The sequence below is a fragment of the Oncorhynchus nerka genome, linkage group LG26 (assembly GCF_034236695.1).
Source record: "Oncorhynchus nerka isolate Pitt River linkage group LG26, Oner_Uvic_2.0, whole genome shotgun sequence".
In the NCBI taxonomy this organism is placed as follows: domain Eukaryota; kingdom Metazoa; phylum Chordata; class Actinopteri; order Salmoniformes; family Salmonidae; genus Oncorhynchus; species Oncorhynchus nerka.
In genome coordinates, this window is record NC_088421.1 from 10,024,105 (window position 1) to 10,048,967 (window position 24,863).

Here is a 24,863-nt window from a genome sequence, read left to right on the forward strand (position 1 = left end):
GGGCTGGGCGATTTGACCAAAATATCATATGCTATTTTTCAAATCTGACTGTATTTTATGTTTTTGATTTAATTCAAGTTGAAAATGGACTTTATGAGTAGTGTGTGACCGACCCTAGGGTGGCAACACATACATTCTAGATCAAAACACTTGGGTGAACTTTTGGAATCATGGAAATATAATGTTTATTATAATTCTATAGTTAGAATAGAAATAATAGTGGTCACTTTGAATACAGTGATGTTTGACATGACAACGAATGAAAATGGCATGGATGAGTTATTGTGACAGGGTAGGAACCAAAGTTATGTTACACGTTTCCTAGGGGACCCTATAATTTTTGGCTACATTAAATCTTTATTCATATAGCCAACATGCACATAATATGCTTCGCATATTCCTCTTTGATTTAGAAGACACTGTTGCACAAACAACTTGCTGATTTAGGCCTCCACCAGCACTAGCCAGCTAACTAGCAATTAGCATAAGTGGCTAACACAATTTAGCTTAACTTGCTAAGAAAATACAAACTAGCTGTTTGCAGATGTAAGAAAGAAACTAATATTGTAATTATACAACACTTGTGGATTTATATTAAGATCAAATTGGAAACATTGTTGCATGTGCCGCATTGACCATACAGACTGAACGAAAGTGTCCCGTGGTCAAGCAACAACAAATGCACTCCTTGAGTGACATGGGGTGGGACTAGGTCTGTGTGGAAAGCGGCGTGGAGAGAGAGAGAGAGAGCGGAGAGGGATGACTCAAGTAGCGGAGTAAACTATAAAAATGGACGTCACACACTGCATATCACATTTAACAGACCAAACATTCAAATACCGTTATAGAAGGTAAAGTAAAAACCCAAACCGGTCCATGCATCAATACCGGTATATAGTAAAATACGGTATACCGCCTAGCCCTAATGTAAGCTACGGCTTATATATAGAAAATCAGTAAAACTGAGTCCTAAACCAAAAATCCAAGGCTATGACATTGAATGATCTTTTTAAAGAGCTTTTATCAAGTTAGCTTATCTACGCGTTCCGACATGTTACCTTGCACGTTAAGAGACGATATTTGAGTCGGAACAGGAGACAAGAGACTGTGTTTTATTCTTCTTTGTGGCCTTATGTGCACACTTCCCCTCCCTGAACCAGCCCTTCTTCCAGAGTTGAAGAAGATCACGGGTTTCTCTCTCCCTACTCTCCCCCTCTACCTGCGGGGGGGTTCTGCTTTTCAAAGAGGAGAGCTTCTTCCATGCTGGGCAGAAACAGATAAAGCCTTCACCCTACTGCCTGGGCCGCTCACACCCAGGTACACACGTTTGAAGCCACAGAGCAGACGTATAGTGGTATTTATGTCAATGAAATATTGATAAAGCAGGCAGGCAGAGTCCTTGCAGAACGGGTTGCCCATAGGGAGAGAGAGAGAACCTCCATCCAAATGAAAAAAAAGTATAGGCACGAGTCACAGACACAGGGTAGAAGGCACATATTGAGTATGCGTTTACCTGTATACAGAATCTCCCACACAGGAAATCATTCCATCAATATAACAGAGACTCCCAGAACGCAGAAACACAGATGCACACATTATCATCCGTCTTGCACACAGTCAAACAAATCCAATACGCACACAGCCATGTTTCCAGGCTTGGTTAAACCAGGTTTGCATAGTGTGTACAGTCGGCACTATGGTTATGAATAACCTACTATCTGGCAAAATCCCATCTCCTGCAGTTAACATAACCCTTACAGTGAAGCCCCTGGTCCTCAAGATCACTCATCTGTTTCGATAGCTAGGAGGACTTGTCAAAAACCTCTGAAGCATAGTACTGCACTACTAACAGGCAACGTCAACATATTGAAAGCAAGACAGATAAGTATGCCTAATCTCTTAAATCTCACATAACATTTCCTGTCTTTACCCCTCAACTTCAGGTGCCCCCTCCTGCAGATCCCAGCCCCGTCAGACTATAATGAAATGCAGGGTGGCAGACAAACTAGCATCTATGACCCAGCTTCTCCACAGCACAGCCCCATACATTACACAAGACAGTTTGTCAGGTAAGCAAGTATTCAGCGGTCGCCGAGGGAACCGCACGCTGCAGCCTTGACTACCCTGGCTGCCTTCACCTGAACCAGACTGGAAAAACTGCCGCCTGTCACGGCTGGCCTCGTCTGGTTTAAACAAACGAGAAGGGCAGCCAGTGCCCAGAAGGGGAATAGGGAGGTTGTTTTCATGTCTGAGGAGGAGAGCGCTGATGCGGAATAGCAGCTAAGACAGACGCTCCCTGGGCTCAGAGGGGGAGACAGGCAGCACAGCAGGCCTCTGACAGAGCAAATTTTTATGGGAGTGTCTGTCTGCCGGAATGTGCGCTGCTTCGGGGCAGCGTGCTCACGATTTTCCAGAGAACACGGCGGCGGTTCTGCTTAATGTTCAGTTCACCTGATTTCTAGCCAGAACACCCAGAAACAGTTTACATGAATATGTACGGGATAGTTTTATTTTAGGATCTACATTTCAATCCAAGGTCAGGGTTGTCAATTTCATCTCCATCCTGTTGGACAACAATAAATAGGGCCTTGTTCTTTCGCAACAGGGAGTATGAGGAGTTCAAACCCATGGGCGTGCAGTGCACACAAGTATTGGCATCTCTGATGTCTGGTAATGTGCGCTATCATCTCTCACCAGACGCTCCATCTATCGACCCAAATAGATTACACCCATTACGACTCCACAAGGCCTTCCCAATGTCCAGTAGACAATTTGTACCCCCCCCCCCCCCCCGGCATCACTTGGCTGAGAGTGTGTAGAAAATGCCTATGCATCCTTCTCTCACCACAAAGGGTGACCCCGCCCACATCCTCCACTAAAGTCATGCAATGTGCACTCTGCTCAGTGCGCTCTGGCAGCAAAAGTAACGGACCTTCAAATTACACAAAGAGGGACCACATGAGAATATGTGATTATTATAGCCTTAGCCTATCCTGTGTGCAAAAAGAAGTGGGTACAGGGATTGTGTGGTTCAGCTTGATTGACAAGAGTGAAAGGGAGATGCATTCAGTTGTACAACTGACTAGGTATTCAACTGAAATGTGTCTTCCGCATTTAACCCAACCCCTCTGAATCAGAGAGGTTCAGGTGGGCTGCCATAATTGACAACCACGTCTACCATGCCCGGGGAAAAGTGGGTTAACTGCCTTGCTCAGGGGCAGACAGTCAGATTTTTTTTTTCTTGTCAGCTCGGGGATTCGATCCAGCAACCTTTCGGTTACTAGTCCAACGCTCTAACCACTTGGCTACATGTGCCATAAAGGTAGTGTCGTTTCTGTTGACAGCATAAATAACAATGAGCTACACAAGACAACATGCTGCAGAACATGTGTTACTGCAGTACTGAGTGACAAGAGACTAAACAGACAAGACCACAATAGTAGAGTGACTGTTTTATATTACACTTGCTAGCTTGGGCGTGCACACAAAGCCCTCACGGATGGATGTTGTGACATTGTGTTTACTTTTTTTTAAAGTATTGACAATTTCCCTTAATGTGTGAAGCATGGCTCTGTTCCCTTTGAGTTTTAAATCTTCCACACCCTGATAAGATTACACTTCCTTATCCGGAGTAGCTTGTGTGAGCTGCTAGTAAACACTGGACTTTGATAAGGCACTGTATTGCAATTGAACAACCCCAAATTATTGTCCCAACCTGAAAAACCAAGATGCTTAGCTTGAGTCAAATTGACACCGACACAAATTACACCAGGAAGTTATGTCTATGAAATTCGCGATGGTAACGCGTCACATGTTTATTTCTGGATTTGGTGAGAACTGAAACTAACGTTAGCAACTAACTTTGAAATCACGAACATACTCATTAATTTCGCTAGCTAGAACTGAAATGAACAATTTGGGCTAACCTAAGAGATAAGATAGATTTCACAATGCAATGGAGTAAAAGTCCATCTTTAGTGACCAGCAAACTAGTTAATCATAATCGATCGTTGTATGGCATCAATCACAATCTGACACTGACTGGTCTTATATTTGGCTGATGGCAATGCTGACATTTCTGTCGTTGATAACGTTAGCTAGCTAACCAGACGTTAACGCAGCGAGCGAAACTGGCTTGTTTGTGGTGAAAACAGGAAACACTTCGTTCAAGCATTGAAATCTGTGAAAATCCAACGTGGCAAATGTGAAATAAAAATATCAGAATTTAAACGTCTAGTTAGCTAGATAACATAACTAACTAGTAAACCTAATTAGCTAGTTAGCTAAACGTTCAACAAAACAAAAGAGCAAGCTAGCTAACGTTATTAGTCTTTCACAATCACATCCACACAGACAGGTAACGTGCTATCTAGCTAATGTTAGTTAGCCTACCTGCCCAGGCATCACAAATCATTAAACACGCTAAAGACATTTGTATTGAAAATGGAATGTATAATACACAAACATAAGCAGGGGCCTGCGAATTCAAATGTTTGGTTACAAATATTTGTTTCCTTACCTTGTCCAGACAATTCACTTTTTCCGTGGGGTACACGATTGTGCCACATCTGCCACACGACGGATTCATGTTTGAGGAATGCTGTGTAGTCGGATAAATTAAACGATAAAAACAAAAATATCTGTCAAGTAAAAGTGTTCTTCCCAAACAATACGGGTCAAGTTTGACGGCTGGACTGATCAAATCCCGTAGATTGTTGTCGTTCTATCCGCACAGCTGGCTGTCAGTACACGAACCAGAGACGTAAAGCGCGGGCACGGCGCCTCTCTTTCCAATGCCGCGCTCCCGAGGAGAAAGGAAAGGGGGCGGTCCCAGAAGGAGACGCTTGATTTCAGAGGCGACGTTAATAATTGGATAAATCCCGTGATCAGATATCAATCTATGGAGATCGATCAGCGTATACTATATTTGATACTGAAATCCAACGCAAATAGCAATACTCAATGCTTTTCAGTTGGTTGATTCCATGGAATGCGGAACTAGATTTATCACACCACCATCACTGGTCGTCACTAGTTACCACAGCCACAAAGTCGTAAACTCCGCCTATTTCTAAAATGTATATTCTTCCAATTTGATTTTAAACCTAAACCCAACCTTATCCCTCAATTTAACCACACTGATAACCTTATGTCTAACCCTAATCCTCAATTAAGACCAACAAACTAATTTTGTGTTGTTATGAATTTGTTTGATAAAGCCAATTTTACTTTGTGGCTGTGCTATCTAGTGGAAACCACCATCACAGTGGAACAGGCGCACGACAACATCGTGAACATGACATACAGAAAATGTATGTAGAATACACGCCAAAGCTTTTTATTCCACATGATGATCATGCCATCTGCTACAATATGTATGTAGGCTGCTGTGAAGGCCTACATGGAATACAGTTGCAAATGAGTTTGGTTTGGGTGACATCTGCTGTCACAAATCAGAATTGGTTTCACTGGTCAGGATGCAGAGATTATAGGCCCACTTTGAGTTTTCTCCTTTTCTGATTGACATTATAATTACACATTATTCTTTCTAATGGCTTTATTCTTTCAAATTACTGCATTTCAAAACATGATCCTCAATCTGGGGTTAATTTGGAAGGTCAAAGTCATGTATGAAGAGCATTGAATTGCCTCTGATCAATTTATGAAATACATTCTTGGCATACACAGTACCAGTCAAAAGTTTGGACACACCTACTCATTCAAGGGTTGACTTTATTTTGACTATTTTCTACATTGTAGAATACTAGCAAGACATCACAACTATGAAGTAACACATATGGAATCATGTAGTAACCAAAAAAGTGTTATACAAAATACATGTTATATTTTATATTCTTCAAAGTAGCCACCCTTTGCCTTGAGAGTGTACCAAGCTGTCATCCAGGCAAAGGGTGGCTACTTTGAAGAATATAAAATAGATTTAGATTTTTTTTAACACTTTTTTTGGTTACTACATGATTCCATATGTGTTACTTCATAGTTGTGATGTCTTGCTAGTATTCTACAACGTAGAAAATAGTCAAAATAAAGAAAAATCCTTGAATGAGTAGGTGTGTCTGAACTTTTGACTGGTATATAAAAAAAAAAGCAATACAGGAACAAAACATTCAAACATGAACTGTACAGAGATTATCATTGAAGAACATCGTCAACTGGTCTTCGTTCTTGTCATGGAAGTGCAGGGATACAGAATCCTTTATAGTGTTTTTTCCATGGATGTTGATAGCCATAATGTATCACAGTTTATTCCAGTTACACATCCCATGGAGGTGTGTGGTAAATGGTGAGACAGCAAGCCGTACCTGCTGAGAAACTTGGAACTCAACAAAGAAATTCTAGCAAAGCCTAAAAGTGGCCTCTTCTCATTTGTCCCTTTCCCGAAAACCTGAGTCACGGATGTGTACGAGAAGAGTTTAAGACTTTGTCCACCAAAAAGTATATACAATATTTTTGCCAACAAAGACAGGGACTATATTGAAGTGATTATTGAAAAATGAATGAACAGAAAAATATTATTTGTGTAATGGAGTAGGGAATGTGTGTGTAGCTCTAAGCTCTCTCCTTCCTCTCCTACAAACTCGTTTTTCTCTCCTCTTCATCCAGTTGCTCCTCAGTCCGGTCAGCACTGTCCAGCTTCCATGATCCCCTCCTTCTCGTGACCTTCGACCTCCACCTCTACCTCTACGTAGTTGGAGTGGAATCGCTGCTTCCTGAACTTCATGGAGTAGCTGTTGCGTCGCTATTGAAATAAGATCAAACAGGTCATTGTTTTGAAAAGGTTCAAGAGAATGGGAGTAGAAGTCTACATCTAGCAGGACACAGACTGACAGAGCTGGTTGAATGTGAGCCCTGATAGTGTTACTAACCTGTAGGATGTAGAGTGGTGAGGCAGCAGAAGGATGAGAGTTGATGTAAAGAGCCAGCAGTGTCAGAGCCAGCAGTAGCACCAATGCAGCTACTACACCTGCTATAACTCCCGTGTGAGCTGACCCGTCGTGTTGTCTCGGAGGGCCTGTCTTCACGTCTAACCAGGAAAGAGAGACAATGTACAATCAAAATCCTGTAACATAGCTCCATACACACAATTCAAAGGGAATCAAGATCCACCCACCTTTACCATTGTATAGAATCACACGTTTGGTGTTATCTGCAGGAAGATCAAATTTAGGATCAGTTTGAATATTGAACAGTTAGGACTCAAACTGCTTCCATTGTTATTTTCCTGAACTCCATTTCTGTGCAATTTCTTTGCATGTTCTAAGAACACTCAGATTACTGTAGGCACTGGCTAAAAACAGACACTGAGAGCTAGAGCATTACTATGGCATCATTGTTCTTGCTCTGTTTAACACTGCTGCAGGCACAGTTGAACTCTGATACTCCGATATAAACCCTCCCAGGCACACTCATTTACACACTTGACTTACTCTCTGTGGAAGGGCCTTCTGGTAGGGGCCCCAGGGGTGTGGTGACCTCAGAGTCTGAGGGAACTGAAGGGTCAATAGAGCTGTCTGGTCCCCCCTTGGAATAATCCTCACAGGTGACATCTTTTGCCTGTCCATATAATGGATGAGAATTGTGGTTTTAACAGAGGAAGCTTAGACTGTGATTTACATTTGATGTACAGTACATGTAAAGTATGTGAACGTTCATTGACATTGTCCAATTCTACCTCTTCTGAACAGGCGTAGTCCAGCCACTCCTGCCTGTGTCTGTCCATTCCGTCTGAGCACCTGAAACAGACACAGATGTCAAACACAAAGAAACAAGGGCTCCTTTATTCAGATAGCGACCTACACTCCTCTCCTGCTCACCTCTGGAGGACGTTGCACCAGGTACAGCCAGAGGTTAGGTTGGACGAGAGGCAGAGTTCACAGCTGTCATGCTGCAGACAGGCTGGACAGAGGGAGGGAGAGACAGAGACCTGGGTTTTGATTCTGTAGCGACATGATTGGCATTGGCAATAACATTATACTACGCTGTGCCTGTGACTGATATTGAGGATGAAATGTCTGAGAGGCCTGTATGAGGGATAGAGATTAGTTGCTTACTAGGCAATGCAGTGAACTCAAAGGCAGAGTTGTTGGTGATCTTAGTTGTATCGATGTCCACCCGATGGTACTCGTAGAGCCGACGTTGGGCATCTATGTGAGAGATATAATTTCAGATCATTTTAGCAAAAGTCCTTGACATCAAAGACTTGCCAACCTGGATGTGGGTTAAGGGAACCCTTGCTTCTAACCTGAGGATTGAGGGGAAGGCAGGTTCACCATGAATGCATCTGACAACCCTGCCTTCACTTGGTGCTCAGCAGAACTTATCACCTCCACTGGCAAAGGTATCTGAAAGAGCGAGAGAGACAGGTAGAGAAGAATTGACAGAGTGTGCCTGGCGTTTAGATACAGGCATTCAAATACATTCAAATCAGAGACATGTTGTACAAGGTTCATAAGTGTGCATGTTGTAAGTCTCTCTCACATCTCTGTAGCTGAAGGTGATGGTCCCTGTGAGGTGCAGGGCAGCCTGGAAGGTGTATGCCCCCTCTGCCTCCCTCCCATGGAGTCTCACCCGCTCCCACTGCACCACAAACACCTCACCTGGGGTCAGCACAGGACAGGTCACACCGAGGTCAACCAAGGGTCAAAAGTCAAATAACAAGCGCTGTCTTAATGTTACTCTACGGCTTACCATTGTCCAGGTACTGCACAGTAGACTCCTTAGAGAAGCTGGGGTCAAAGTTGGCCATGAGTGGAGCGATGTACTGTGTTGCTGTCAGCATGCGGTGTGTGACCGCTCCCATGAAAATAAACCCTGAAGAAGGTCAGAGGTCAGGGTTCTATGGAGATGCATGCCAAGTGCCAACTGGTAGTTACAATAGTTCACTCCTTCTATGCTTAACGTAAGTAACAAGCAGGAAGTAGAAAAGAAGAAATGTGATAAGTGGCTCCATCTGAGTTTGAACAACTTGCCATGTGTCGAAAGAATAATGAAATGTACCTCCTGTTGCTATGGTAATCTGCCTCAAATAATGTCCATAGAAGGGGAAGTCAAATGAGAGGGCAACCTTCTGGAATAGGAGGAAGAGAGAGAGGGAGGGAAATTAAATGTGCATGAGCGTAGGTGTGTGTGTGTGTGTGTGTGTGTGTGTGTGTGTGTGTGTGTGTGTGTGTGTGTGTGTGTGTGTGTATCTAAGTGTATAACTCACCGCAGCCTGTCTGTGTGTATTGGACAAAATGCCATGCATTCTGACTTGGCCATGTCCTAGGTCGTTTAGATCTACCCAGAGTTCATCTGTGCGCGGGTCATCGGGACCAAAACTACGCCATGAGTAATACCTACCAGCGTCCTCCTGTTATGGAAACAGTAGAGGTGAGTGCAAGAGGAGAAGTTGCAGGATGAGATGGGAGAGATAGAATAATGGTGTGAGAGGGAGTGGAGATGAAATGTTATAATGAACAACAGGGTTAACAGTGAAAGCAACATTTGAATGCAAGCCCACATAAACAAACAAACACACATTCTACATTGAGTTCCAGTCTCCAGTTTATTACATAGTAGTATCAAAAGAGAGGGATACTAAATATGAAGAATGCAGGGTGCATACTAAATAAGTTATGCGGATACGCTTTTAGAAACCTTAGGATATCCTTGAATGTCTTGGATTGTACATTTCAGCAGCAAGGTTGCTGCAGTCTAATGCGTTTCAACATTGATTTGTTTTATATAAGGCCAGCAGGGAGCAGTATTCTACCACCACAACTGGAACAAGTGAATCTCGCATTGACATACTGTACGTACACATCTTGTCCACACTAGTGTGTTGTTGGACAACTTCCCCAGCGCCACTCACCACTAAGTGTGTCATGTTGTCTGGTAGGGTGTCGATGGTCAGTCCTCCTCCCAGTACTTCCCTGGCCACCCTGGCGTCACCCAGCCACGGTTCTCTGGGGGTCCTGTGTGATGGCCTCTCATCATGCTGCTGTCCATTCACATGATACCGCATCGCTGTCCAAAACACAGTGAGTCAGTGACACAGATCAAGTCAGTGTCAATCAGAAGGTGCATGCCGGAACCCACTCGGTCACATTATAAACAAATCAAGCATCTGCTTTAGGCAGAGTTGGGGAAGCTACTTCAAATTACTTCTCACGGGTGGAAGTTAAGCTACACTAAAGCTAGCCTTAAGACAAATATAGTTGACTTAACTAAAGTTACTTTGAAAATGTAGTTCACTACATCAAAACTACTAAATTATCATATCTAAATCTGAAATGTCATGGACTACAAATTGGAAGAACAGAGCACTCTGGAGTCAGATGTTAACAAAATGTATAATTTAGCCCATTAAACACAAATCAGTTTAAAGTGAGAATTAGGCAGGTCTTATGCTGAAAAATAAAGGAAATTCTTGCCTACATCACCCATATTTTCTTTTTGCAAAAAAACTTCAGTAGGTAGCTACACCCATGGCAAAACAAAAGTCATTCTCTTCTGAAAACACTACCAAGATTAGAATTTTGCTAAACTATCACAAAGCTAATGCAAAATGTAGTTAAATTACTAGTTGAACTACATGTAGTTCACTACTCCCCAACCCTGGCTTTTGGTTACTGCATAATCCTGAACTGAGTGTGTATTACTCAATGCAATGGTTTGGATATTGTGGGCTGAAAGTGAACATAGCATTAACATATCTCTGGCCATGAGGGAATGCTGGCATGCATTTCAACTTTTGAACTCCTTTTTTCCTACAACTGCACCTGCACGCACCCATGCATGCACCTGCGCACACACACACACACACACACACACACACACACACACACACACACACACACACACACACACACACGTAAGACGTGTGTTGGCTGGACCACAGTCTTATCACAATACAACAACCTAGAAAGGCCTTGAGGATTTCTTGTTTGTCTGCCGCTTTGCTTTTCTCTCCTCCTCCTCCTCCTCCTCCTCCTCTCCTTGTCTTGCATATCCCACGGACTGCAATGTTCTGTCTCTTGGATCCAAAGTTGTGAGCAGTTCCCAAAGCTACTTACAGCACAGCATATGTTCCACAACATTCTGCTGAAACATTATCCCAAACAAATAACTCAATGTGGATTTGAAATCATCTGGGATTAGGAGGGACCAATCTCTGAGGACCTCCGTGGTTATCAGATAACACATGTGGGGACATCACTCTGCTTGAGGCCACAATGCATCTGGTTATTCTGCTTCTCAGGCCGGAGCCATATAGAGATTTTGTGTTTGGAAATGACAGAAATTACCGATTCAACACGAATGCATATACGATTTCATCCGTTTTCAATTTTCCATGTGTGGCCGTAGCCTCATTCAGGTTTTGATTGCACGTTGTGATGTAGAGCCCCCCACTGGACATTTTGTTTAGTTGCGTCTGGTTGGTTTTCTTTTAAAGTACTTTGAGTAGGGGGCTGAAAGCAGAAAGTGTTTTGTTCGGTTTGGGACATTTCTCAGTGCAGTCTGGTCATGATCTGTTGCTGTCATTTTTGTAATTTGTTTGTTTATCGCATGGCAATTGCTTGTGAGTTATTGAGATGGTTAGTTGCCAGTTCATCTATCTAAGTCAGGAGGTGTTTTACATGAGTGGTGCTGGAGATGTTGTCTATGTGTGGTGCTGGAGATGTCTATGCTAGCTAGATTCCATTGTTAGTTCTGCTGGCCTGTCGCCATCCAGTGTCATACAGATGCTGGCTAGCATTGGTTGCAACCTCCAAGCCTTCTCGTTTATGTCAGCAGTGTTGTGTTTTATGTGCACAGAACATTGTCCATGTGTTAGATTTTTTTATTGTGCGTTTCTGTATAGAATACAGTTGCGAGATAAAGTTGTACATCAAGCTTTATTTTCAAAATTTGACTGCTGACACGCACATTTTTGAGGGATTGTATGAATTGCACAAATGATCAAAATACTAAAATATACAGTTGATGTCCAAAGTTTACACACACCTTAGCCAAACTCATTTAAACTCAGTTTTTCACAATTCCTGACGTTTAATCCTAAAAAGAATTGCCTGTCTTAGGCAAGTTTGGATCACCACTTTATTTTAAGAATGTGAAATGTCAGAATAATAGTAGAGAGAATTATTTATTTCAGCTTTTATTTCTTTCATCACATTCCCAGTGGGTCAGAACTTTGCATACACTCAATTAGTATTTGGTAGCATTGCCTTTAAATTGTTTAACTTGGGTCAAACATTTCAGGAAGCCTTCCACAAGCTTCCCACAATAAGTTGGGTGAATGTTGGCCCATTCCCCCTGACAGAGCTGGTGTAACAGAGTCAGGTTAGTAGGCCCCCTTGCTCGCACACACTTTTTCAGTTCTGCCCACAAATGTTCTATAGGATTGAGGTCAGGGAATTGTGATAGCCACTCCAATACCTTGACTTTGTTGTCCTTAAGCCATTTTGCCACAACTTTGGAAGTATGCTTGGGGTCATTGTCCATTTGGAAGACCCATTTGTGACCAAGCTTTAACTTCCTGGCTGATGTCTTGAGATGTTGCTTCAATATATCCACAAAATTTTCCTCCCTCATGATGCCATTTATTTTGCGAAGTGCACCAGTCCCTCCTGCAGCAAAGCACCCCCACAACACAATGCTGCCACCCCCGTGCTTCATGGTTGGGATGGTGTTCTTCGGCTTGCAAGCCTCCCCCTATTCCTCCAAACCATCGTTATGATGGTCATTATGGCCAAACAGTTGCATCTATAGCTCTGACTATGAATTTGAGAGTGGTTACATTTCTCTAGACCCATCCCTCAGCCTTCAGAAGATAAAACATGAGGTTAGGTCAACTTTGAATATTAACAATTTTTCTTTTTTGTTATATGCATTGGACTATTTTGTGTATTATCATCAAATCTAATCAAATCCAGTTGTATTGGTCACATACACGTGATTAGCAGATGTTATAGCTGGTGTAGCGAAATGCTTGTGCTTCTAGCTCCGACAGTGCAGTAATATCTAACAAGTAATATCTTACAAATTACACAACGTATACCCAATACACACAACTCTAAGTAGAAATGAATTAAGACTATATACATATGGACGAGCGATGTCAGAGTGGAACGGACTAAGATACCGTAGAATAGTATAGAAAACAGTATATACATATGAGATAAGTAATACAAGATATGTAAACATTATTAAGTGAATGAGATACCGTAGAATAGTATAGAAAACCGTATGAGATGAGTAATGACAGATACGTAAACATTAAGTGACTAAGATACCGTCGAATAGTTTAGAATACAGTATAGACATATGAGATGAGTAATGCCAGATATGTAAACATTATTAAGTGACTAGTGTTACATTCCTTAAAGTGGCCAGTGATTTCTAGTCTATGCCTATAGGCAGCAGCCTCTAATGTGCTAGTGATGGCTGTTTAACAGTCTGATGACCTTGAGATAGAAGCTGTTTTTCAATCTCTCGGTCCAAGCTTTGATGCACCTGTACTGACCTTGCCTTCTGGATGATAGCGGGGTGAACAGGCAGTGGCTCAGGTGGTTGATGTCCTTGATGATCTTTTAGGCCTTACTGTGACATCGGGTGCTGTAGGTGTCCTGGAGGCCAGGTAGTTTGCCCCCGGTAATGCAATGGACAGACCTCACTACCCTCTGGAGAGCCTTACGGTTGTGGGCATAGCAGCTGCCGTACCAGGCGGTGATACAGCTCGACAGGATGCTTTCAGATGTGCATGTGTAAAAGTTTGTGAGCGTTTTAGGTGACAAGCCAATTTCTTTAGCCTCCTGAGGTTGAAGAGGCTCTGTTGTGCCTTCATCACCACACTGTTTGTGTGGGTGGTCCATTTAAGTTTGTCAGTGATGTGTACACCAAGGAACTTGAAGCTTTCCACCTTCTCCACTGCAGTCCTGTCGGTGTAGATAGGGGGGGTGCACCCTCTGCTGTTTCCTGAAGTCCACGATCATCTCCTTTGTTTTGTTGACGTTGAGTGAGAGGTTGTTTTCCAGGCACCACATTCACATTCGTCATCGTTGGTAATCAAGTCTACTACTGTTGTGTTGTTTGCAAACTTGATGATTGAGTTGGAGGCGTGCCTGGCCATGCAGCCATGGGTGAACAGGGAGTACAGGAGGGGGCTGAGCATGCACCCTTGTGGGGCCCCAGTGTTGAGGATCAGACCCAGGGCCTCAATCTTAATGATGAGTTTGGAGGGTACTATGGTGTTGAATGCTGAGCTATAGTCAATGAACAGCATTCTTACATAGGTATTCCTCTTGTCCAAATGGGATAGGGCAGTGTGCAGAGTGATGGCGATTGCATCGTCTGTGGATCTACTGTGGCTGTAAGCAAATTGAAGTTGGTCTAGGGTGGCAGGTATGGGGCGATAGCCATTATATTCAGTTACCTTTGCCTTCTTGGGTACAGGAACAATGGTGGCCATCTTGAAGCATGTGGGGATAGCAGACTGGGATAGGGAGATATTGAATATGCCCATAAACACCCCAGCCAATGTTGACAATCTCACTTATTGTCAACGTCGTCATTACATGATGAGTTTTTAACTGATGAACTTGCTTTCCTGATTCAGACATCAGACATCAGACATGATTCAGAATTTTTCGTCCGACTCTGAAAGGGGGGGTGTGTTCATGACGTCACATTTACTATATGAACGTTACCGCACGTGTTGTTGTTTTTTCAAACGGAGTGTCTCTTCTAACCCTACATTTGGGAACCTTCCTGTACTGTATACATTTCATGTTTTGTCTCTTGCTTTCAGTAGACGAAAGGACGTTTTCGAATATCGGTAGGCATATGGCAAACAAAAAAGCAAAGAGATTCCATCTGTGAATCTCACTCTTCCCGGTGGAATCACCACGAACATGCCGTGGTCAGCACGGCTGCTGCAAATTCTCTCTGAAAAGAACTGTTGTTGAGCAGATCAAACTGACTTGGGTAACAGGCGGGTAGTAACACAGTCTGCAGTCTGGTCACGTTGGAATTTTCTTACTAGATCAGCGAGAGAAAGAGATGTTTGTTGTAATCGTATACCGTGTGTGATAGAACTCCAACTCAGAACATGGCCATTTTTGGTAGCCGATTTTGTTGTTGCACCTACTGGGTGGAATCAACCCTGGCTGGCACAAACAGGTGTTCATTTCATATAAACTGCCATTTTTTTGAGTCAAATCACTTCATTCATTTAAACTGTTCAGAACGTTTAGGTATAGTTAACCCTAAGTGAATAATCTGGTGCTTGACAAACACTAGCCAGCAGTTTGTGTCCATGTGGCTTGTCTCTGACAAATCTGAAAAGAAGCCTATGTTTAGTATATAAATAGAACGCTAAACCAAACACTGAAATAACCTGCAAGTGGAATGTGTGTTGGCAATGATCGGATTCTATGGTGGCCACAAGTGTTTGTGTGGGTGGGTAGGAGACATAAAGTAGGTGTTGGTGATATAACCTATCGGTTAAGTTGGCATACCTCACACACTAAAATTAGTAGACTGGGGGAAAAACACAGGCCAGCTGCTCAAACCATGAAATTGCATTCATTCACAACACCTAAAAAATGTGGTTCTAGTGATCACTTCACCAGCGATTAGTGATATTCTATCCAAAGCCCTCATCAAACCACGGCCACAGGATGAGTATTACTAGCAATGTGTTGACCATACTGGCACCACCCATATTTGTCAGGTCTCATTTTGTCTGATATTTGCACGCACTCCGAATACGATATTTCTTCTTGATGTGCCATCTTTTGTTTCATTACAGCATCAATGAAACATGACTGCTGAATATGGGCGTTGGAAAACAGACTGCATCAAATACAAGGTGGTCATTGTTATAAGGTGCCTCTTGTGTTATGTAAAACATAGCAACAGCAATGCATTGCCACAATATGTATAGCTTTATTCTATCTGTGATGGTCTGCATTGCAATAAGTGGTCATGTTTTGGAAGGGAGGGGTGTGGAGGGAGCAGGGCTGTAGTTGGCCAGCTCTGATCAGTTCAGTGGTCTAGAGTAAAACTCTCAAGGCCATCGGTACTTAAATCACTGGCTTATCACCAAGCCAACAAGAGGAGCCTGCCTGTCTAGAGGATTCTGATAAGAGGGCAGGAGGTGGAGGAAGAGGTCTCACTTCGGCTTGTCACCAAAAGCACTCACAAACTTCTACAGATGCACAATCGAGAGCATCCTGTCGGGCTGTATCACCGCCTGGTACGGCAACTGCTCCGCCCACAACCGTAAGGCTCTCCAGAGGGTAGTGAGGTCTGCACAACGCATCACCGGGGGCAAACTACCTGCCCTCCAGGACACCTACACCACCCGATGTCACAGGAAGGCCATAAAGATCATCAAGGACAACAACCACCCGAGCCACTGCCTGTTCCCCCCTTTTTCATCCAGAAGGCGAGGTCAGTACAGGTGCATCAAAGCAGGGACCGAGAGACTGAAAAACAGCTTCTATCTCAAGGCCATCAGACTGTTAAACAGCCACCACTAACATTGAGTGGCTGCTGCCAACATACTGACTCATTTCCAGCCACTTTAATAATGGAAATTGATGTAAAAAATGTATCACTAGCCACTTTAAACAATGCCACTTAATATAATGTTTACATACCCTACATTACTCATCTCATATGTATATACTGTACTCGATACCATCTACTGCATCTTGCCTATGCCGTTCTGTACCATCACTCATTCATAAATCTTTATGTACATATTCTTCATCCCTTTACACTTGTGTGTATAAGGTAGTAGTTGTGGAATTGTTAGGTTAGATTACTCGTTGTTTATTACTGCATTGTCGGAACTAGAAGCACAAGCATTTCGCTACACTCGCATTAACATCTGCTAACCATGTGTATGTGAAAATATAACTTGATTTGATTTAAAGGACTGTTTGTGGTAAAGAGTCACTCTTCCATCCAGACTGTTTTGCATGTGTTCCGTCCTGCTAGTAGGATGATTGCTGAGAGAAGGGAGTGAAGAGGGTTTAAGTGCAGCTAAGGTTCATCTAATGCCCCTCATCTCAAATAGACTCAGGCGATCAGGGGTTTATCACTCCATCCTATTTGTAAATCGTAAATGTCTTATTTTGTCGACGTTATCGTTTGAGATTCTTACATGGTATGTTTTTATTGGCTCTAGCCGAGGTCTATTTCAAAGGAAATGTTCAGTCATATATCTTTTTTATATCACTAAAACATAATGACCCCTATCTTGAATGCATGTACTACACTGTCCAACTGGATGCGATAAAGGCTCTTACATCCCATAACTGATATAGATCCTATAAATCACTGTAAGTTAAATTCCTATGCATTCTTATAGCCTGGTCCCAGATCTGTTTGTGCTTCTGCCTACTCCATTGTCAAGACAAACATATGTTTGGCATGACAATTCCAAAAGGTGTTTCCATGTACATTAATTTAGCAGACACTCTTATCCAGTGGCGCTTACAGGAGCAATTCGGGTCTATGTGCCTTGCTCATGGGCACATCGGCAGATTTTTCAGGTAGTCAGCTCGGGTATTCGAACCAGCGACCTTTCAGTAAGTGTCCCAACGCTCTTAACGGGCAGGCTACCTACTGCCTGCTTGGCAAGCGAGCAGAAACAAACAGACTAGCACTAAGGCTAGTAATTATACGGCATAACTCTACAGACTATTATACCCAGAGCAGGGGGAGAACAATTAAATACTCCAAGAGGCTTCAAGTCGAGATAAGGAGTATATAGAGGGCTGTGAAGGAAATGGAGGGGACTTAAGGGCAATTTAAGGGCAATTAAAATGCTAAAAGAGTGTGAGAGGCCTGTGATAGTGGGTAGTGTCACGAGGGAGATTTGGTCCTAGATTGTTTTGTATCCTTGCTCTTCTTTTTGAGGAAAAGTACGGGGACCTTCTCTGCAAAAGAAAATATCAAAAGTCCAATTGGATCTTTGGTGTCACGTTTTCCCCATAGACGTATGCGTTTTGCCAGCACTGCAGCATGTTTCTGGGGAAATGAGGTGTGGTATGGTTGGTGATGTAAAACATATAGGACCATTCTATTTCTATGGCTACAACATCCAATTCTCTTGTGAACCCGGTTCCAACACAGTTCTACAATCCAGGGTCATCTCCCCAGATGGGAGAGAGAACATACAGAGCCAGCGGGGTAATAAATCATGTATTGCAGTGGCTCCCAAACTTTTTCACTCTGGCCCCCCTTCCATCATTGGCGAACATCCTGTTGAGTGTTCATGTGATATCTGACTTAATTTTTAACTTTTTTATTTATTTAACTAGGCAAGTCAGTTAAGAACAAATTCTTGTTTACAAAAGGCCTCCTGCAGGGATGGGGGCTGGGATTAAAAATTAAAAATACATTCAATTAAAATATAGGACAAAACACACATCACGACAAGAGTGAGTGCCTCAAACATTACAACAAAATCAATGGGCAAAAAAATCGACCACATTTTTTTTAGCTAAAATGGATTAGTTGATCTGGACATTTCAGACAAGTTATAAATATCTCTCTTAACGTCTGCGATGACTGACATGACAAGACGAAAACTGTAGATGCACTACCCAATTTGGTGCCTTCTACTATTACAAGTTTTAAAGGTATGTTGAAAGCCCAACTGACTTCCCCCCCTGCCGACCTCTCGACCCCACAGTCTGGGAACCACTGTTGTATTAGAATGCCTGATGACAGAGGAGAAATAGGATATGACAAGTGAGAATACCATTATAACATAAACACCTCCTCTGTTATAATATAAGGCCCACACTGAGTGTCTGGCCTGCTGAAACACAGGAAACTGTCACTTAGTCACAGACCTCAGGCTTTCCTTTCATTTGATTTGAATTGTCTAAAACAGAGGTCAGGTCTGCAGAAAAACTACACCACACCCTCTCTCAACATGGTCAAGTTTAAACTACAACTCATAGGCCGATAGACAGTCAAACAGTCTTCTGGCCTGAGCACTAAAATAACCCTGATGCTAAGAAACCACTCAGCCCATATTTCCAGGCCGGTTTCTGTGAGTGGTCAGTCAGACCGGGGGTGAGAGGGCACACCCTTTCCTGCATGGGAGCAGCTGCCAGGGCTGGCCCAGGATCAGCTGGATGCCACACTAATTCCACAGATCAACTCAATGTGGCCGATCATATGAATATGACTGCCTTCTTTTTTATTTTTTTTGCACTGACTCTATGCAGACTCACTAAACTCTACACACTCACTGAACTCTACACACTCACTCCCACTGACATTCTAGCACATGCACTTAATTTGCTCACATACACATAACACGCACACTGACACTCTGTTATCATATATCCTGAAGCCTGGTCACCTTACTCCTATACATATCTGCCTCTATCACTCCTGTATCCCTGCACATTGTAAATATGATATAGACACTGACTCTGTGTATAGCATACTTACTTTGCAGTGTTCTTGTTTCTATTTCCTGTGTGTTTTTGTTCTACTTTATTTTATAGCACTACATTGATATTGGTTACTGCATTAGGAAATAGCTTCCAAGAAAGGCATTTCACTGTACTTGTGCACGTGACAATAAAAGCTTGAAACTACAAAACCCACAGCAAATGATCATTGATACCTGAATTAAAAAGTGAACTTTTGACCTAATATGGCAAAAATATTGCTAAATATTTCTCTTCAGCCATTCTTATGGATTATTGAAATGTACGTTGATTATTAGGCTTTGTGACCAGGTCATGGCGTTGCCTGCAATTTTATACCTAATTTCATGCAATTCAAATGTGATAACTAATGCCCATGAGGCGCAGAGAAAAAGTATCAGTTTTACACTTTGTGTATTCTATTATTCTAACTCTCAACATTAAGTTGAGACCCAACTGAGTTCCTAAATATATATATATATTTTTTTTTTGGTCCGCAGGCCAACAGTTGCCCATCCCTGCTTTACACTGACATATACTGCATGCACACACACTCACTCACTACAGCTGCAGTGGTAATTGTAGGGTCAGAACCACAAGAGGAACAACCACCATCCAGAATGCCAACAGAAAGTGACTGTGAAGAGTCTGAAAAACTTGCATCAAGCAAATTGTCCTCACGTTATAACTTGAATACATTACTCATATCAGTCAAATAAGACTTGGCGGGTGGCACAATACCCAAAAACGTATATATGATAACGCCTATAAGGTAGCAGGTGTTATGCTGAAACAAGAGATTTTACATTTTGAAAAAACACCAAGATCTCTTCTATGAAAACAAGAGAGCAGTGATGACCTCACACTTCCTTTGTTATGGTGAAACCCAATCTCTCAGTGGATGAGGTAAAGGAATTAATTCTGGTTTTCATTGTACGATAAGACAAAGCCCATAACGAACTAAGTCAGGCAGCTCAATGAAGATCAGTGCTGAACCATGTCTTATTCCCCAATGCCAACATCACACCTCATCATCCAGAAAACCACTTTCTTTAACTCTGCCAAAGAATCGTTAAAGGGCAATTCTACCACTTTTCAACCTCATTTTCATTATTTCCAGCACAATATTTCTACATATGTGAAAATGGAGCATTTCTATGCTTTGTAGAAAAAAAAAATAAAGTTATAATGTTCTAGCCGATGACACCATTAAATTTAAAACACTTAATTTTAGAAACTGTGATTTTCAAACACTATGAGATGCATAGTAACATGGGGAGCAATAAAATACCCCCCTTCTGACTAGAAACAAGGTTTTGAAAATCACTGTTTTAATTTGTTTATTTTAATCCTACTCTGTGATGTCACAGATAACCATTATTTATTTTACATTAGTTTATTCTCTTTTTGACCACAGATCATAGAAACGTGACGTGAACACGTATGTAGACACTGGTATGGTGCTGGAGATAATGAATAGGATCTTTGTCTCCCTCCCTGCTCTATCCCTACTTCACGGATCCTTCTGTTCTCTTGAAACTTGCCAGGAGTGTCTTTATCGATGTCACAATGACCCTTGCTGTTGCAGATCAAAATCTCCACGACAGTGAAATCACATCTGTGGATGTCAGCCACACAGATATTTAGTATATCCAGATTTATCCATTCCATTTTATTCTGTTCAGGCTTGGCCCCAGTATGGCTGGACCAGACACAAGTCATTTGTTAAGTGAAATTCTCAACAGGACAAAGAACAGAGAGCCAAGCTCTGAGGTCAGCAGCCTCACAATTCATTTTCATCCCTCAAACGGTGTTTTCATAATCTGGTTTAGATGCTGCAGAAAGCTCTCGAGGGGTAGCTCTACTTGATCCTATTTCAAACAGCTTCTTTTTTTTTACACTGCATGTAAAAAATAAAATAATCTAATTTTATGCTGTGTAAGATAAACACAAAAAGCTATTCATTTAGCTCAGTGAAGAGCTGTTGTTTTGAAGGTGGTAGATAGTATCAGTGAAGAGCTGTTGTTGTTTTGAAGGTGGTAGATAGTATCAGTGAAGAGCTGTTGTTGTTTTGAAGGTGGTAGATAGTATCAGTGAAGCGCTGTTGTTGTTTTGAAGGTGGTAGATAGTATCAGTGAAGAGCTGTTGTTGTTTTGAAGGTGGTAGATAGTATCAGTGAAGAGCTGTTGTTGTTTTGAAGGTGGTAGATAGTATCAGTGAAGAGCTGTTGTTGTTTTGAAGGTGGTAGATAGTATCAGTGAAGAGCTGTTGTTGCTTTGAAGGTGGTAGATAGTATCAGTGAAGAGCTGTTGTTGTTTTGAAGGTGGTAGATAGTATCAGTGAAGAGCTGTTGTTGCTTTGAAGGTGGTAGATAGTATCAGTGAAGAGCTGTTGTTGTTTTGAAGGTGGTAGATAGTATCAGTGAAGAGCTGTTGTTGCTTTGAAGGTGGTAGATAGTATCAGTGAAGAGCTGTTGTTGTTTTGAAGGTGGTAGATAGTATCAGTGAAGAGCTGTTGTTGTTTTGAAGGTGGTAGATAGTATCAGGGAAGAGCTGTTGTTGTTTTGAAAGTGGTAGATAGTATCAGTGAAGAGCTGTTGTTGTTTTGAAGGTGGTAGATAGTATCAGTGAAGAGCTGTTGTTGTTTTGAAGGTGGTAGATAGTATCAGTGAAGAGCTGTTGTTGTTTTGAAGGTGGTAGATAGTATCAGTGAAGAGCTGTTGTTGTTTTGAAGGTGGTAGATAGTATCAGTGAAGAGCTGTTGTTGTTTTGAAGGTGGTAGATAGTATCAGGGAAGAGCTGTTGTTGTTTTGAAGGTGGTAGATAGTATCAGTGAAGAGCTGTTGTTGTTTTGAAGGTGGTAGATAGTATCAGTGAAGAGCTGTTGTTGTTTTGAAGGTGGTAGATAGTATCAGTGAAGAGCTGTTGTTGTTTTGAAGGTGGTAGATAGTATCAGTGAAGAGCTGTTGTTGCTTTGAAGGTGGTAGATAGTATCAGTGAAGAGCTGTTGTTGTTTTGAAGGTGGTAGATAGTATCAGTGAAGAGCTGTTGTTGCTTTGAAGGTGGTAGATAGTATCAGTGAAGAGCTGTTGTTGTTTTGAAGGTGGTAGATAGTATCAGTGAAGAGCTGTTGTTGTTTTGAAGGTGGTAGATAGTATCAGGGAAGAGCTGTTGTTGTTTTGAAGGTGGTAGATAGTATCAGGGAAGAGCTGTTGTTGCTTTGAAAGTGGTAGATAGTATCAGTGAAGAGCTGTTGTTGTTTTGAAGGTGGTAGATAGTATCAGTGAAGAGCTGTTGTTGTTTTGAAAGTGGTAGATAGCATCAGGGCAGGAGAATGGGATGCATCTGCCTTTCCTCAAGGGATTTTGGAGCAAAACAAAGGTCACGAGAGGAAGACAGTCAGCGAAGAGTACTAGTGAAATCAAATAGGAATTGGGAGCAGAGATTTGGCTAATAAGGGTTACAGGATTTATTGAAAAGTGAGGAGATCATAGAAAGAGGAGTGCAGTGGTGGGACAGTGGTGGAGACAAATCTAATGAGTCTCTGATGAAAGGCTTTACATGGCTAGGAGGAGAAACACATCGCGATGCATCCCCCTCCATCGGTCCACAGGCATTCCTGTCACACCCCAAGCACACAGAAAAGCATACACTTTCAACACACGTACATACAAACACACATGTAATATGTCATTGTTGTACTGTGTCTGTGTAGAGTTTTGTTCAATGTTGTGTCTGAAACATTTTCCCCCCTGCTGCTGTTGGACCAGGTGTCTTTTGAAAAAAAAATAGATTTGATCTCAGTGAGAAAGACCTGGGTAAATAAAGGATTTTAAAAAACGCACACGATTCATCAAGCTACCACCTTTTTTTGCCTCCATTCCCCAACAGTTTCTCTCTCTCTGTCTGTTCACCTCTCCTTTCCCACCCTGGACCGCCTGACTTTTAGGTTAGCAGAGTGGCAGGGAGAAATACGTCCAAATCTAATGTTAGGCAGAAGCTGTTTTGTGGGATTGTTATTCTGAGTCATTTGCACGTTTCTGGACCATGGTGTTTTTTTATGGTCACACTTTCATTGCAAACTAGGAACTAACTTTTCTGCACAAACAAAGAAAATAAAGGTATGCCCGTTTCCAAACACAATCATGAACCTGTACCATTTCCCTTATATAAGTCAATTAGTGAAAAACAGGGTCTTCAAAGACATCTGTACGTAGGTTATTGAAGCCATGAAATACAAAATAAAAAAGAATGCCATAACGCTTACAGCTTTTCTTTCATGTTAAATACAAAAGTTGCTATTATTCCATGTGATCATAAGTTGTTGTGACATCTTAGGATGGACGTGGGAGAGCCATGAAGGGGAAAGAGAGATGGACAGATGTAAATGGCATATGTTATGTAAATAAAAGAGGATTCTGGAATTTTAAAAAAGGGAGAGAAGCGCCTGGATGAGGTGGTATTTTGTACGGCAGAAAGTACAACACCCGAGTGACCTGAAGAGAGGCTGTGTGAAGCAATGGGGGCTGCTGGTGGGAGGGCGGCTCATAGTAATGGCTGGAACGTAGCGAATGGAATGGCATCAAACATGGAAACCATGTGTTTGATGTATTTGATACCATTCCACTAACTCTGCTCTAGCCACTACCACAAGCCTATCCTCCCCAATTTAGATGCCACCAACTTCCAGTGGTATGAAGAGAGTGATGCATGGGGGAAATGAGGAGAGAAGGAGGGAGGAGACAACAGGTGAAAAAAGGTGAGGAAGTACACTGAGACAAGAGAATCACGATGGAAAACACAGGAGAGGTAGGGGAGAAAGAAAAGCTTACCTGTTTGTTGCTGAGCCCAAACTCTCCCCAACTCTGCCTGGGAGAGAAAGATGAGCAGCAGCACACTGAGACACATGTTGTTCAGCAACAACAAAAACACACAGCTCTCTCTTCACTCTCTCTTCCTTCTTCTCCCTCTCTTCTCTTTCAGCCACGGAGTTTCTCCTGGTCCCAGTCACCCTGTAGCTCCCTCTCCTCTCCCTCCCTCCTCGCGTGCTCTCTCCACTTACACACTCTCTCTCCCTCTACAGCACCCTCTCAATGCTGTTCTTCTGTTGCCATGGCGATGACAAAGACAGAGGGATGATCAGGCGTAGCAGCTGAGGAGATGAAAGTGTTCTCTCTCTCCCTGCATGTCCTGCCTCTCTCATGTTCTCATCCTCTTTGCTTTGATGTGCCCCACTCTCTGTCTCTCTCCTTCCATATTTGGACTTGGATTCTAGTGAAATCGTCTGGAATCCCAGTGGGGCCCTCTCTCTTATCTCTGAGGGAACTCAATAGTAGATGCCATGCCATCTCCTTGCCTTGGACAGTGATATAGTGCCTTTGTGTTCAGACATGGCTGCTGC

General features: G+C 42.4%; 2 protein-coding genes across 2 annotated transcripts in view; both read right to left on the reverse strand.

The window, feature by feature from the left end:
• Nucleotides 1-4,805, reverse strand: part of LOC115110237 (LIM and SH3 domain protein 1-like) — a 50,883-nt gene extending 46,078 nt beyond the window's left edge. The window contains exon 1 of the mRNA XM_029635720.2: nt 4,520-4,805. Within this exon, the coding sequence (XP_029491580.1) occupies nt 4,520-4,588 (69 nt within the window). The 5' untranslated portion in view covers nt 4,589-4,805. The remainder of the gene's footprint in view (nt 1-4,519) is intronic.
• Nucleotides 4,806-6,064: 1,259 nt separating this feature from the next.
• LOC115110238 (plexin domain-containing protein 1-like) lies at nt 6,065-24,671 on the reverse strand. The gene is made up of 14 exons (XM_029635721.2): nt 24,295-24,671; nt 9,872-10,026; nt 9,227-9,370; nt 9,019-9,088; nt 8,710-8,832; nt 8,500-8,618; nt 8,264-8,363; nt 8,073-8,165; nt 7,836-7,917; nt 7,694-7,754; nt 7,449-7,575; nt 7,133-7,168; nt 6,888-7,045; nt 6,065-6,760 (listed from the first exon to the last, which is right to left on the reverse strand). The coding sequence occupies exons 1-14, from the start codon at nt 24,368-24,370 to the stop codon at nt 6,641-6,643; spliced, it is 1,464 nt and encodes a 487-aa protein (XP_029491581.1). The 5' UTR covers nt 24,371-24,671; the 3' UTR covers nt 6,065-6,640.
• Between the last annotated feature and the right edge of the window lie 192 nt (nt 24,672-24,863).